The sequence below is a fragment of the Talpa occidentalis genome, unplaced genomic scaffold (assembly GCF_014898055.3).
Source record: "Talpa occidentalis isolate TD23 unplaced genomic scaffold, MPIMG_talOcc4v2.1 talOcc4.8, whole genome shotgun sequence".
Classification (NCBI taxonomy): domain Eukaryota; kingdom Metazoa; phylum Chordata; class Mammalia; order Eulipotyphla; family Talpidae; genus Talpa; species Talpa occidentalis.
Genome location: NW_023605194.1, coordinates 113,398,576 through 113,414,178, shown reverse-complemented (window position 1 = coordinate 113,414,178; position 15,603 = coordinate 113,398,576). Strand labels below are relative to the sequence as shown.

The 15,603-nt window shown below is 39.9% G+C and overlaps 1 protein-coding gene across 2 annotated transcripts in view; it reads left to right on the top strand.

Moving 5' to 3' along the window:
* Positions 1-15,603, top strand: part of NAA15 (N-alpha-acetyltransferase 15, NatA auxiliary subunit) — a 68,200-nt gene that overhangs the window by 15,181 nt on the left and 37,416 nt on the right. For both annotated transcript variants that reach the window (XM_037497490.2, XM_054689989.1), the window contains exons 2-3: positions 10,978-11,062; positions 12,995-13,099. In XM_037497490.2, the coding sequence (XP_037353387.1) occupies positions 10,978-11,062; positions 12,995-13,099 (190 nt within the window). The remainder of the gene's footprint in view (positions 1-10,977; positions 11,063-12,994; positions 13,100-15,603) is intronic.

Sequence of the window (15,603 nt, the reverse complement as noted above, 5' to 3'; positions counted from 1 at the left end):
GGGAGGATAAAAGTAGTTTTCCAGAGATCCCTTGTTTTCTTTTAATTTAAGATTTTATTATATTTAGAAGAACTAGGGTATAGGTCAGAGGTGCAGGGAGTGAGAGGATTCACCAGAGACAGAGTGGGGAGCAAAGCAGGCTGATTACTGAATACACTGCTGAGGGGAGCAGTGGGTGAGTCAGGAGAGGTCTGCTGCACCACATACTGGGTCAGCTCCCTGGCTGGGGTTCCAACTCAGGCTATGAAGGTGGGCAGTCGCAGTGATAGCAGAGACTTAATCCCTGATTGTGTATTTTATTTCAGTTTCTGCTTTCAGGTTTTTCTCTAATCATTGAAACTGATTGGGTCTAAATATTGTAACTAACTGATACTGTAGTGCTTTATTTAAACCCTTTTATCAAGTGCTTCCCCTTGTGCTTTCTATGTGTTTACATTTAATTCTTACCTACACTCTGCAAGGTCATTAATGGTCACTTTCTGGAGGCGACACAGTTGAGGCTCCAATGAGTCTAGTTAGGCAGTGACACGGAACTGTTGGAACTCTAAATTAGTGTTGTCCTGTAGTATTTTTTGTGATGATGCAATTGTTCTGTTTTTTAACTGTCCAGTAAAGCAGGCAGTAGTGAGAGGTCGCTATGGAACATCTGAGAAGTGGGTGATGATACTGAGGATCTTTACTGAAGAAATTTAAATTTTATTTAATATTAGTTAATTAAAATGTTAAATAGCTGCAGCTCTAGACTCTGGCTCTTCAGGCTGTGTGTGTCCATTTTCTATAGCTCTCTGCTCTACAGCAAGTACCATGACTATTAGAAAATAGTTCTAATCCACTGGTGCTACTGAGGGCCATCCACTCTCCTAACAAGTTAGTTAGTGCTGCTTGATTTCATTTTGGCAAACCTATGATTTTTTAGCTTTTTAATCATGAAACTTTTTTTTTTGTGTGTGGGACCTGGGGATGGAACCGGCGCTGCAGAGGCTGCGGGCAGCCTCGCAACTCAGTGCTCAACCGCTGCGCCACCAGGGGAGGCCCAATCATGAAACATTTTAAACATATAAAAATAATAAAGAGAACTGTATAGGGCCTCCCTGGTGGCCTAGGGGTTAAGTCTCAGTGCTACCATTGCTATGACCTGAGTTAGATCCCGGCCAGGGCACTAATCCACACATGGTGCAGCAGACCTCTCCTGTCTCACCTGCTGCTCCCCTCAGCAGTGGATTTCCGTAAATCTGGCTGTTCTGCGCCCCACTCTGTCTCTGGTGAATCCTCTCATTCCACCCACACCTCTGGTCTGTACCACAGTTCTTCTATGCAAAAGACCCCCCCCCCAAAAAAAAAAAAAAAACCCAGACAAACAAAAAAACCACTGTATGATGAACCTGTATCCCAGGTTTGACAGTTACCTTTGGTTCATTCTTTTTCATCTGTATGTGTACTCCTGGGTTATTTTGAAGAAATCCCCAGACAGGGCCTCCCTGGTGGTGCAGGGGTTAAAGACACAGCACTGTCAATCTACTGCCAGCCACAGCAGCAAGAGTTCTAGTTCCAGTTCAATTGCAGCAGACCTCCCCTCTCTCCCTGCTGCTCCCCTCAGCAGTATATTTCGGTAGATCCGCCTGTTCTGCTCCCCACTTTGTCTGTTGAATCCTCTCAATGTCCTTCCATCCCCGCCTCCCTGCACCTCTGGCCTGTACCCCAGTTCTTGTATGCATAAATAAATCTCTTTTTTTCTAATTAAAAAAAAAATTTTTTTTAAAGATCTATCCATGCATACAACAGCTGGGGGTACAGGCCAGAGGTGCATGTGGTGAGAGGATTCACCAGAGACAGAGCGGGGAACAGAACAGGCAGACTGACTGAAACAGTCAGTCTGAGGGGAGCAGCGGGTGAGGCAGGAGAGGTCTGCTTCCCCATGTGGGTTGCTCCCTGGCCAGCCAGGGATCGAACCCACACCGCAGAGGCTGTGGACTGCCCCATAGTGCTGTGCTTAACCCCTTGCGCCACAAGGGAGGCCACTAAATAAATCTTAAAAAAAAAAGAAAGAAAAGAAAAGAAAAAAAAGAAATCCCCAGCATGGCTGACTCTTAAAGCCAACTTTGGCTTTTCCTATTGAGCTGGATTTGAGGCTGCAGTACAATGCATCAGTTTAGAAGAATAAAAATGTTTTTTGCATTAGCTGGGGGAAAGGATGGGAAAGTATATTTAATACTAAAGAAAACCATGTCATCCTAATGCCAAATCCAAAACATATATATTAAATTTAAATATTTTGTGTTACTATCTTTTATTGATGTGATTACCTCATTTCGCCATGTCACAGTTCCTACTTCCAGGAGATGTTTTTACTATAACAAGGATTTGGAGGATAATGAACTCTCTGCAGTTGATAACCTTATGTATTTTTTTTTTCACAGCTTGTCTAACTGTTCTATTTATATAAGCAGTCAAGCATTTTGGAGGTTTTTTTTTAACCTTTTTTTTTTTTTTTTTTGGGAGGATTCATAGTCTTATCAGTGAAACTAGAGGGTATTCTAGGAAGATAAGTGGAATTATTTTCAGCATTATAATGCTGTTCTTAACATTGGGGGTCTCAGACATAGTGTCCCACCTCAGCCTCAGTGCTGGTGGACTGGGTCTGGCCACCTAGAGGGTCCCCTTCCCAAGGTCACAGCTGCATAAGACTTTTTTTTAATCTGTTTATTTACTCAGTCTCTTTTTTTCAGGTTGGATACATTTCATTCATCTATTTTACAGTACACCGATTCTTCTTTTTTTTTTAAAGACTTATTTATTTATGCGTACAAGAGCTGGGGCACAGGCCAGAGATGTGGGGGAGGTGAGAGGATTCACCAGAGACAGAGTGGAGAACAGAACAGGCAGATCGACCAAAGTATACTGTTGAGGGGAGCAGCGGGCGAGACAGGAGAGGTCTGCTGTGCCATGTGGGCTGCTCCCTGGCCGGCCAGGGACTGAACTCATGCAGCAGTTCCTGCGAACCGCCCCATAGGCCGCTTCGCACCACCAGGAAGGCCCCTGATTCTTAACTCCATTCTACTAATGAGGCCATAGTAGGCTTTTTAACTCTCCTCTCCTCAAAAAGTGTTTTAGAGTGTTTACTAATTGCTTTCACCAGGATTTTTATGATGGCTAATTTAAGGTTTTTTTTTTTTTTTTTAAAGATTTATTTATTTATTTATGCATACCGGCCAGAGGCGTGGGAAGTGAGAGGTTTCACCAGAGACAGTGGGAAACAACAGAACAGGCAGATTGACTGAAATACACTGCTGAGGGGAGCAGAGGGCAAGATGAGAGAGGTCTGCTGCACCATGTGGGCTGCTTCATAGTGCGGTGCTTAACCCCTTGCGCCACCAGGGAGGTCCTATTCTGGATATTTTGAATATCAGTTTATCAGACTCTGGATCTTGTTTAAATCCTGTGGAGAATATTGTTGCAGTACATTGGGCTAGGTTCAAGCTATATGTCCCAACTCCTCATGTGGTTTGTGGTTCTGATATATCAGTTATCAAAATCCTGTTTAGTAACCAGTCCGGGGTCTGGACATTTTGTGTCTGTTAGGTGGGGTTCTCAAAGCCTTTGGTTGTTGTGAATAGGATCAGATCTGTGTACTTGCAGTTTGGGGGGGTGGACTGTGGAAGTCATAAGCATCTTTGTAGTTTCCTTTCCCTGGTTTCTCCTCTGTCATCTTCCTGCTGCGTGTTTTTTTGGGACTGTTGTCACCCTCTGACTAGAAAGTGGGGTTCTAACTACTCTACTGTTTTGGGTACTTTTGTGATTACTGCTCTCTCTGGCTAGAGGTTTATCAATTTGATTGATCATCCTAAAGAACCAAATTTTTGTTTACTGATTTCCTTTGTTTTTCTTCTATTTCATTTCATTGATTCTGGTCTTACCTCCTTCTTGCTTAAATTGCTCTTGTTTTCCTAATTCCTTTTTTTTTTTTTTAAGACTTATTCATTCATTCATTCATTTATTTATTTATTTATTTATTTATTTATTTATTTATTTATTTATGCGAGCACTGGGTACAGTCAGAAGTGTGGGAGGGTAAGAGAATTCACCAGAGCCAGAGCAGGGAGCAGAACAGGCAGATTGACGAAATACACTGCTGAGGGGAGCAGCGGGCGGCAGGAGAGGTCTGCGCATCATGTGGGACCCTTGTCCAGCGGTCGGGGATTGAACCGGCACTGCCAGAGGCTGCAGGCAGCTTCGCAACCCAGCGCCGGTTTGCTTCAGAGTGCGGTGCTTAACCCCTTTCACCACCAGGGAGGCTCCTCCTTTTTTATTTTTATTTATTTATGCATGCAAGAACTGGGTTGTAGGCCAGAGGTGCTGCCAGGGGGGGAGAGCCAGAGTGGGGAGCAGAAGAGAGGTATATCTACTGAAATCCACTGCTGAGGGGAGCAGCAGGGAGAGAGGAGAGGTCTGCTGTACCATGTGGGTCAGCTCCCTGGCTGGGGATTGAATTGGTGCTGCAGTGGCAGGTGATACTGAGACCTAACCCCCACGCCACCAGGGAAGCCCCCAATTCCTTTTTTTCTGACTGATTTTAAAATTTTTTATTGTTATTTTCCAGCATTTGGGCTGTGATGTTTTTAGTTTTTCCAGATAGGTTTTGTTGGAATTCTTAGATTTGTGAGTTTAGGGTTTTTATCAAATTTGCACAATTTCCATACTTTCAACTTCCTGAACTCCCGTGCCTTACATATGTGAGACCATTTAGTCCACTTGGTATTGTTCCTTTCCGTGTTGGATATGTCTGTTATAGGTTTCCAGGTGTACTGCAACCTCTGTGCAGTGGTTTATGTTTGCTGCATTGGCTCTAAGTTTGCTGCATTGTAATATTTTGAACCAGTATTGTTAACTTTTCTTTTTTGATATCGTATTTTGTTGCTCGGAAATTTCCATTTTTTAATAATTTCTGTTTCTCTGTTGGGATTTATGTTTGTTTCTTCATTGTCTCCATATTTTCCTTAAAATTTTTACCATTACATAATAGTGACTTTTAAAAGTCTTTGTTCCTTCCATCTTGTTTCTGTTGCTTTTGATTTTTTTATCCCCTTTGGTTGTATATGGCAATTTCCTGTTTCACATTTCTTATAATTATCTTTTTTCATAATACTGGGTGTTGTGGACACTAGGACTTTGAATATCTGGATCCTGTCGCCTTTGAGGTTTGTTTTGGCAGATAAGTTGTTTGTTCTTTTCCTGTTAATTGTTCTGGGTTTACTTTTATGGTTATTTATTTGGCTTGATCTTTTCAGGATTTGTTTTTAAGTGTGAATGAAAGTGGGCCTTGATTAGCCTACCCTGAAGGTGTGGCCTGTATCTGCTGAATCCTGGCATGTTTAACTAAATCCTTTGATGGGTGTTTGGAACTCAGAGGTCGCCCAGCCACGTGTGAGCACCAGTAGTTCAGCTTGTGCTAGTTGGTGTTTGAACCTTACCCAGCTTCAGTAGACGCTTGCATCGGACTTGTTCAGCCTTATATTTGATTTTTTTACTTTATATTTGACTAGTGATTCCGGCACAGATTTCTGAAGCCTCATCTTGAACAGTCTCACTGATTTTCTGCTCCGAAATATTCCAGCCATCAGAGCAGTTACTAGCCCTGTCTGCTTAGATCCATGAAGATGCCATGCTCTGTTTGGCTCCCCCTCCTTACTCTACTGTCTGAAAAATGCCTCTAGGCAGAAAAAAGGATTTTCTTGGGAATTACCTTGTTTCTCTTCTAAGATCACACAGTCCTGTGTTAGCTCTCTGTCTAATGGCTGAAAATAGTTCTTTAATATTTACTTGCCAGGTTTATGCTTGACAGGATGTCAGTTATTTCTATGCATTTGGAGGCAGGGCTAAGCTTGTAGCACATGGGCATTTTTTTTTTTTTTAATCTAGTAGAACAGTTTATTCTGTTTTAATTATGTCCTGTTTTGCTTTATTATAGTACAGTATTAATGTTAAAATTTAACTGCTGATCAAAGATAATACTCTTGTTTCTACTATTATTGTATTTAATTTTGAATTAACATATGCCCACAAGAACAAAGAGAGTACTACAACAGTCATTCCTTACCAAGGGAAACCTTTACTCACAAGTTCTAATATTTTAAAAATTTTCCCAAATAGGGCCACCCTGGTGGCTCAGGGGTTAAAGTGTCAGCACTATGAAGCTATTACCAGCCATTGCAGCATGAGTTTGATCCCCAGCCAGGGAGCTAACCCACATATGGCAAGGCAGACGTCTCCTGTCTCACCTGCTGCTCCCCTCAGCAGTGTATTTAAGTACATCCACCTGTTCTGTTCCCCACTCTGTCTCTGGTGAGTCCTCTCACCCCTTCACTGCCTGCTGGCCTACACCCCAGTTCTTGTATGCATACATAAATAAAAATAAATCTTCTAAAAATAAAAGATTTTTTCCCCCAAATACAAGAGTTTCAGAAATGGAATTGTAGTCTTGTATTTTTTAAAATTTATTTATGCATACAAGAGCTGGGGTACAGGCCAGAGGTGTCGGGGGTGAGAGGATTCACCAGAGACAGAGTGGGGAGCAGAACAGGCAGACTGACTGGAATACGCTGCTGAGGGGAGCAGAAGGCGAGTCAGGAGAGGTCTGCTGTGCCAGTGGGTAGCTCCCTGGCTGGGGATTGAATTCATGCTGCAGAGGCTTCAGATAGCTTCACAGTGCTGTGCTTTGCCCCCTTGCGCTGCCAGGGAGGCCCATCCAATATTTTTATGGGCATTCTCATTGTGATTTGTATTCTGTGTCATCCTGTTGGTAATTTGCATTTCTTCTTTGAAAAAGTTGTAGACCTGTATTTTACTTAATTTTACTGTGGAGAATTCACAGATCTGTTTGTCACATTGTTTTACAAAACCTTTTTTAAATGAATTAAATATGAAATCTGTTCTCAATGTTATGTAGTATTTTGCATTTACTTAAGTAAACTTAAGTTACAAAAAATTATGCTTCTTGTTTTGGGTAAGAATGTAATATATTCCCTCCACACAGTCCTGTAGAATCAACTTTAGTGATGGTGTTACATGTGATTTAAAACACACACATGTAAACCTAGTATTTTGTATACACTTTTTGAGTGGTTCAAAGGCTCCTCATGACTGTATCTTCTATTTTAAGACTGCTTTTTAAAACTTTTATTTTAATTAGACAAAAACTTTTGTTAAAAGTAGATAGATCTGGTCTTATAATATGTTGGATCCGGGATAGAAAGTTGTGGAAGGATGATACACTAGTTCCTATTTTTCTTGTTAACCCTGTTTGCTAATATAGATTATCCTTCCCCAAAGCAGAATTTGAAGGAAAATGTAATGAGATACGTACGTTAGACTTATGTTGTGACCTTCAATCAAACTGGAAATAATACTCTCCTTTGTAATGAATGAATAACCAGTTGTAGAAGGTGGTACCTTTAGGAAAAAAGTTGAGATCCATTTCCTTAAATGCATGACTATTCTTGATTTGGCAGGAGACTGAATTTTTAGTAGTCTGCGGGTATGAATTATTTTTACATGTCAGGTTGAGGGAGATAATTGGGTTAATGACATTGAATATAGTTTCAATAAGAAAGACAGCCAAATTTCATTAATTGGAAACATAATAATTAGCAACTGAAATGTAATTACTGTTCTGAAGTGTGATAATATAAAGCAAGTGCTATAGTATGCCTCATTCAAAGAAAGTGGAATTTGGTTTTTAATTTTTACTTGGTGAGCTATTTTTTGGGGAAGTTACTCAGTTTGTAATTCTGTATGTGTGCTCATTTTTTTCACCTTATTTTTGGATTTTTTGTCTGTAATTTAAGTAATTAAGAAAAAGTTGAACAGTTGAATTTGTTAGATCTGATAAAGGATTAAAACTCTTAGTTGCAGTCACATTTAGGCTAATTAAAATTTAATAAAATTAGAAAGAATTCTGAACTGGGACTCAGAGGGTCTAGACTCTAATGTAAATCTCACTCTCTCCGTACATGGCTTCTGGTAATGGCTTGTTTTCTGAATCCTTCCTGTACAACAAGAGTAGAACTTTTTGTGCTTAGTTTCTAGAAGTATCATGATGAACAAATGAGATGTTAGTATAAAATTTCTTTGAAAGCTGTAGTGCTGTAAACAATGTAAGATGTATCTAGTAAGACCATGAAAAAAACAATTAGAATCCTGAATATTTTAACTCGAATTATATGAAAGAAAGTTTTTTTATATACTAATCTGAATTTTATATATATGTATACATACACATTTTTTTCACTGTGACTTGTGTCAGCATTGCATTAACTATTCCTCCTAGATATTGAATATAGTGGTTCAAAAGTTGTGAATCAAATTTGTTTAAACTTGAGACATTGAATTCTGGCATAGGGTATCATCTTTCTTTCTGTAACATACATTTCTTTAAAAAATTATAATGAGGGCCTCCCTGGTGGCTCAGGGGTTTACATGTAACCTATGAAGCAATCCGCAGCCACTGCAGCACGAGTTTGATCCCCTGCCAGGGAGCTACCCACATGGCGCAGCAAACTTCTCCTGACTTGCCTGCTGCTCCCCTCAGCAGTGTATTTCAGTCAGTCTGCTTGCTCTGCTCCCCACTCTGTCTCTCTGGTGAATCCTCTCACACCCCACACCTCTGGCCTGTACCCAGTTCTTGTCTGCATAAATAATAGATCTTTAAAAAATTTATAATGAGGGCCTCCCTGGTGGTGCAGGCGGTTGAGCGCAGCGCTGTGAAGCTGTCCGCAGCGCCGATTCGATCCCTGCCGGCCTCAGAGCAACCCACATGGTGAGCAGACCTCTCCTGTCTTGCTGCTCTCCCGTCAGCAGTGTATTTTTGTCAGTCTGCCTGTTCTGTTCCCTGCTTTGTTTCTGGTGAATCCTCTCACCCTCCTTGTGTCTTGCCTGTACCCCGGCTCTTGTATAAATAAATAAATCTTTAAAAAAAAATCTTGAAAAAGGGCCTCCCCGGTGGCGCAGCGGTTGAGCGCTGGGTTGCGAAGCTGCCTGCAGCCTCAGCTGCGCCGGTTGGATCCCTGGATGCTCCCCGGCCACGGGAGGGGGTCCCACATGGCGCGCAGACCTCTCCTGCCGCCCGCTGCTCCCCTCAGCAGTGTACTTCGGTCCTTCTGCCTGCTCTGCTCCCCGCTCTGGCTCTGGTGAATTCTCTCACCCTCCCGCGCTTCTGACTGTACCCAGTGCTTGTATAAATAAATAAATCTTAAGGGCCTCCCCGGTGGCACAGCGGATGAGCGCTGGGTTGCGAAGCTGCCCACAGCCTCTGCGGCGCCAGTTCGATCCCCCGGCGCTGGCGAGGGTCCACATGGCGCGCAGACCTCTCCTGCCGCCCGCTGCTCCCCTCAGCAGTGTACGTCAGTCCTTCTGCCTGCTCTGCTCCCCGCTCTGGCTCTGGTGAATTCTCTCACCCTCCCGAACTTCTGACTGTACCCAGTGCATGTATAAACAAAAAACAAACAACAAACAAATAAAAACATGCCTCTATTTAAAAAAATAAATCTTAAAAAAAAATCTTGAAAAAAATTATAATGAAAGCACATGTTGATACTTAAATGTCAAATAGCTCTTAAAGGTTTTCGGTGGAAAAAATATATCCTATTTCCACTCCAGAGTCAAGGATCCTCGGGTTTGCTAGCCACTTTCATTGGTGTTGATTTTTTGCTGTTTACATATATCACTGTTTATTTTTTTAAGTGACTTTTAGATATTTGTTGACTTCTGTTTAATGAGAAATGAAGACTTAAAAACTCATCATTCACATTTTGCCCATTTCTTTTTAACGCATTACTCACCATGGTTGTATCACAATGTTTGTAAACTAGTATTGAATTGAATACTTAAAATTATGTTATTATGCATATAATGTTCACTGTTAAGTCAAATATGTCACTAAGACCATTCTTTTCTTAAACATGCTTTTATTTTTCCTGGATTCAGTAGCTGTCTTAGTTATTCAGCTGCCTAGTTCTTGGTAGATCTATTGCTCATTTTCTTCAAATGTACTTACAATTCTGCCATGTGCTTATAAATACTATTTTCCATATTGTGAGGTACACCAATTGGTGGAAATTTATCCCTTAGTAATGTTTGGCTTCCTGCTTCATTTTGTAGTTGTTCTGGAATTTTTTTTTTTTTACATTAAATTCCTTATTTACTAAGGTCCATGTTGTTTTTGATTATTTTAATAGCTTTTAAGTGCACAAAGATAAAACTTTAGCTTTCTCAGAAATTTTACAGTGCTATTTTACTTGTATTCTTGATTGATAATTTGACTGACTATAGAATTCTGGGTTGAAACTTACTTTTGCTTTGAGTTTTGAAGGCTATATATAGTTTTCAGCCTTTCAGCAGCATTCCATTATTATTTGGAATAAAAGTTCTGTGTCCTTCTGAATGTAGATATTTGTTGTGTGACTTTCTTTTCTTTTGTGATGTTTTGAAGCAGCTTTCTTTATTTCCAGGCTTTGAAATTTCACTGTGATGTAACTGGTGTGGGTCTTTCCTCCTTCCCGCCACCCATTGGTTCACATGCACTTGTCCCATTGGACCTGAGAGACTTGCCTTTAGTAAAAAAATAGTATTTTAAAATGCAGTTTGTACACCTTTACTTTTTATCAGTTTTTATTTATCTAACACATATTAGATCTTTTGGATGAGCTCATGATTTTATTTTTCCTGTATTTATATTCTGTTTCTTTGTTTTACTTTGTGTATTTGAACTAGACAGATCAATAGATTGATATGCAATATCATATATTACATGTTATTGCTAAGTGTTCATATTAGATACGCATATACATACTAACTGGCATTTTGGTGGGACTTAGGAGAGTATGGTTCTTTTTGTTGCCTTTAACAGAGTCCAGAACTTAGCATTGAATTTCAAATTGCTTGCATTTCTTCCTAAACGCAAATTTTTCTTTTTTGTTTTAACAGAGATGTTATGAGCATAAACAGTATAGAAATGGATTGAAATTCTGTAAACAAATCCTCTCTAATCCCAAATTTGCAGAGCATGGAGGTAAGTGTAAATAGCATACACTTACTTGTAAGTATAAGTAGATTAAGTTTTGTTTACTTGTCTGTCTTCAGTTTTTTTGGGTGCTGTTACTCTCATCCTTGACTCCTGTGAAAAGATGCTTAAAACAGTATTTTGAATTGTCAAAACAGCGACACATTCTACATGAATTATGACTTACTTCTGTATTGAATATATTAGCAGGTGATCCTAGGATGACCAATGTGCTGATTTTAGTAAATAAGTTTATTTAAGATGTTAGAAGAAAATTTGCTTTACATCTTCAGTTGAGCTGAAGACATTTTATCCTTTACAGCAAGCTTATTCCCTAAGTGTCTGGTCTTTTGCTCTGAACCAACATCTTTCTATTGAACATTGTATCTTAATTCATATTTAAGATATAATTTTTATTTTGTAATGTACTGAAAATTTATGTAGCTTTTGCCTAGGTGAGGATAGACTATTGGGTGGTGAAATGTCTGTAAAGCAAGGGGAGAATGTGTAGCTACACTTGAGAAGAGGCAAAGGGAAAAGAAGCTTTTGGCCGTCTGACCTGGATGCACTTAGGCTGCCCGAGGTTTCGATTGGCTACTGTTCTCTAGGTATCGCCAAGTGGAGCCAGGAGTGGTGCTGAAGCGCTCTTCTAGTTCTTTCACGAGAATACAATTGTTTGGCTATGGAAAGCAGTGGGAATAAAAGTGTCTAGGGTTCTCTCTCCCCTTTTCATTGTTAAAACGTACTTCTTTTTGCTGGCCAGCTGGATGTTAGGTTTTTCTCTGTTCATTTCTGAAGTACGCCTGCCAGTCCCTAACTCTTGCTAAGGTAATCATGATAGCGTTCAGTGTGGTGGAGCTCCTGCTTCCATTCTTTATAAAATGTGGTGTTTCCTCTATTTTAGCAGATCTGTATAGCAAGTGTCATAAATAATGAAAGTTGTTTTTTTTTTTAACAGTACTTAAGGTTATGGTTTGCTTTAAACTTAAGGGAACCCTGAATGAAATTAAGACACTTAATAGTGACCGATAAACTTGTAAGAAATAGATTTTTACCTCTTTGACAACAAAGATATTTTCTGCAGTAGCTTGCTAATTTGCCTACTTGGCAAATATTTTGTTTGCTACCTTTTCCTTTAAATTTACACATGAAAAAAATAAATTTATACATAGTTTTGCCCCCTTTCCCTTCCACTTCCTTATGTGAATTTTCCAATTAATGTTGATTTTTTTCAGGATCATACCACTAATCTTTATCTTCTAATTCTTTTGTAAATTCTAAGTTTTAGTCATAGAAGGCAGATAAAATCATGAGTTCTTTTTATTCTTTTATGCTTTATAAGATACATATGAGAAATCTTTTTCCTTTTCTGAAAACTTAATGGTTTATGCAACTATTTCAGTCTGTTGATTGCAAATGCTATGTCTCTGATATCTTTTACTTGTATATTCAGTAGTAATCCCAATGAATTTATTTTAAAAGTTTGAAAATCAGAAATGTAGAAAATTGATGTCTATCTTTTAATCATTGACTAGTACATTTAATCTTCATGTAACTTGGGTTCACAGAAACAGTCTTTTTAAGATAAAGTTTTTCACACTTTAAAGGAGCTTTATTTTACAAGTTCCTCCATGGAATTCCTCTGAAGAACAGTAACAGAGTCACTGCATCTTGTTGACATATGAGTTAACCAGATTTTCTTTCCAGTGTGCAATTTGTGCTCATTTTCTGAAACACACATTTCAGAAATGTGTGTGTGCTCAGTTTGTCAGTTTTTTAAATATTTTAATTCTGTACAAATTTGGAAAATTTCCCAGTAATCTCCTTTAAATTTTTAAATACTTACGATAATCGGACTTTGTTTTTGAGATTATGATTACAGTTTTAGTTTATTTTTTCAGATGTTAATTTCTTTTCTTTTTCTTCCTTCCTTTTTAATAGAAACCCTGGCTATGAAAGGATTAACACTGAACTGTTTGGGAAAAAAGGAAGAGGCTTACGAATTGGTTCGTAGAGGATTGAGGAATGACTTGAAGAGTCATGTGTGTATCCTTTTTGGAAGATTGGGGTGTCTTAAGCTAAGGTTGTAATTTTGAGTGTTAGATCTGTTAGAGTCTTCTAACCCTGTAACTCCAGAGATGATTCTTTCTTAAATTGGATAACAGCAACTTCCTTCATTCAGGGAACATTTTTATATAGTTACACATTCTAGTATTATATATAGTCATAGATAATTGGGACCTTCTTTTTAAAATGTCTATGGAAATTCTTTCTATACATTATGCAGATTCACCCTTTTCATAAATTTTTTTTTAAAGATTTATTTATTTATGCATACAACAACTGGGGTACAGGCCAGAAGTGTGGTGGGTGAGAGGATTCACCAGAGACAGAGCTAGGAGCAGAACAAGTGGATTGACTGAAATACCCTGCTGAGGGGAGTAGCAGGCGAGTCAGGAGAGATCTGCTGTGCCATGTGGGTAGCTCCCCGGCCAGGGATCGAACTCTTGCTGCAGTGGCTATGGACAGCTTCATAGGTTGCGTCTTAAACCCCTTGAACCACCAGGAAGGCCCACCCTCCTCATACATTTATTTATTTATTTATTTTTTACATTTATTTATTTATTCATACAAGCACTGGGTACAGTCAGAAGCGCGGGAGGGTGAAAGAATTCACCAGAGCCAGAGCGGGGAGCAGAACAGGCAGAAGGACCGAAGTACACTGCTGAGGGGAGCAGGGAGCGGCAGGAGAGGTCTGCGCACCATGTGGGACCCTCCGGTGGCCGGGGAGCAGCGGGGGATCGAACCAGCGCTGCAGAGGCTGCGGGCAGTTTCACAACCCAGCGCTCAACTGCTGCACCACCGGGGAGGCCCCCTCTTCATAAATTTAGAGGCAATACAATATGGACCATTAGAGAGGCAATATAGTGCTGGTTGATATTGAGAGCGCAGTTTCCTCCTGTGATTTTAGGGTGTAGTTACCTCATTTGTAAAACGACAGTAATTATATCCACATCACTGTGGGGGTGTAGAGGGTTAATGATGAGATAGTAAGATGCTTAACATTAGTGCCTGAAAAAGCTAAGTACACCTATACCTCATAAATTTTATTTTGTTCGGGCAGTGTGAGGGTTATGAACAAGTACAAATGCCTAGGGAACATAGAAAAAAAATTGTGGGTTGTTATTTTTTAGATAGTTTTTAAACAAATATTTCTTTATCTGTTTTGTGTACTAAAGCAATTTTAAGTGCTGAAACAGTATATTTTCAAGTGTTAGCAGGCCCCTGGCATAGTGAGGCAAAGATGGATTTTGTTCTCAAAGAACTTAGCCTTTTGAGGAAGGATACTTATTAGACGCATCCACAGAACACTTTCCAGTGCTACATAAAATGTTACAGCTTATTGAAAAATTATACCTAATCTGGTAAAGCAGAAGTGAGTTGGGAGTAACAGAAACTAAAAAAGTAAGCAAAGAATAATTAATACGGCTGTTGTTGCTATCTTTTCATTGATTTTAATGATTGTATATTACCATGATTTGTTTAACCGGGTTCCTCCTGATGGATAGGTTTCTTTAAATTTTCAGTAACATTAAACACTCCGGGGATAATTTTTTGGGAGGTAGAGATCAGAGGCAGTTCAAAGGCTGTTATAGCCCTTGTGCACTCTGATAGGAATGTAAACTGGTATGGCTGATGAGAAAATATGTACATGGCCACCGTGGAAAACAGTGTGGCGGGTCCTCAAAAAATGAAAAAGAAAACCACCATGTGACCCTGTACTTCCACTTCTGGGTATCTATTTCAAGAAAGTGAAAACACTAACTTGAAAAGGTATATGCACCCCCAGGTTCATTGCAGCTGTTACTTACAGTTGCTAAGTCATAGAAACAAGCTAAGTGTCTGTTGATAGACAATTTTGTAAAGAAAATGTGTGTGCACATACAGACACACAAGGATATAATCAGTCATACATAACATAAAGGGTGAAGTCTTACTCTTTGTGACAGCATATGGACCATGAGTGCATCATGCTAAGTGAAATAAAGTCAGAAAGACAGAATGTGGTATGACCTTACTTAAATGTGGAATAAAGACAAAACAATAGAACAGCCCCAAAGATTCTGAGTTCATAAGTCCAGAGAACAAATTGGTGGTTGCCAGAGGGAGCTTGGGTAGTGGAGCATAAAGCACATATCCCAGTTATAAAATAAATGAGTCCTGGAGATGTGCTGTATTGCGTGGTGCCTGTGGCTAACACAGGATTGCATATTTTAAAGTTACTGATGGTAGACCTCTTAAAAGTTCTCAATCAGGGCCTCCCCAGTGGCACAGCGGTTGAGCGCTGGGTTGTGAAGCTGCCCGCAGTCTCTGCAGCGCAGGTTCGATCCCCGACTGCTCCCCGGCCACCGGAGGAGGATCCCTCATGGCGCGCAGACCTCTCCTGCCGCCCACTGCTCCCCTCAGCAGTGTACTTCGGTCCTTCTGCCTGTTCTGCTCCCTGCTCTGGCTCTGATGAATTCTCTCACCCTCCCGCGCTTCTGACTGTA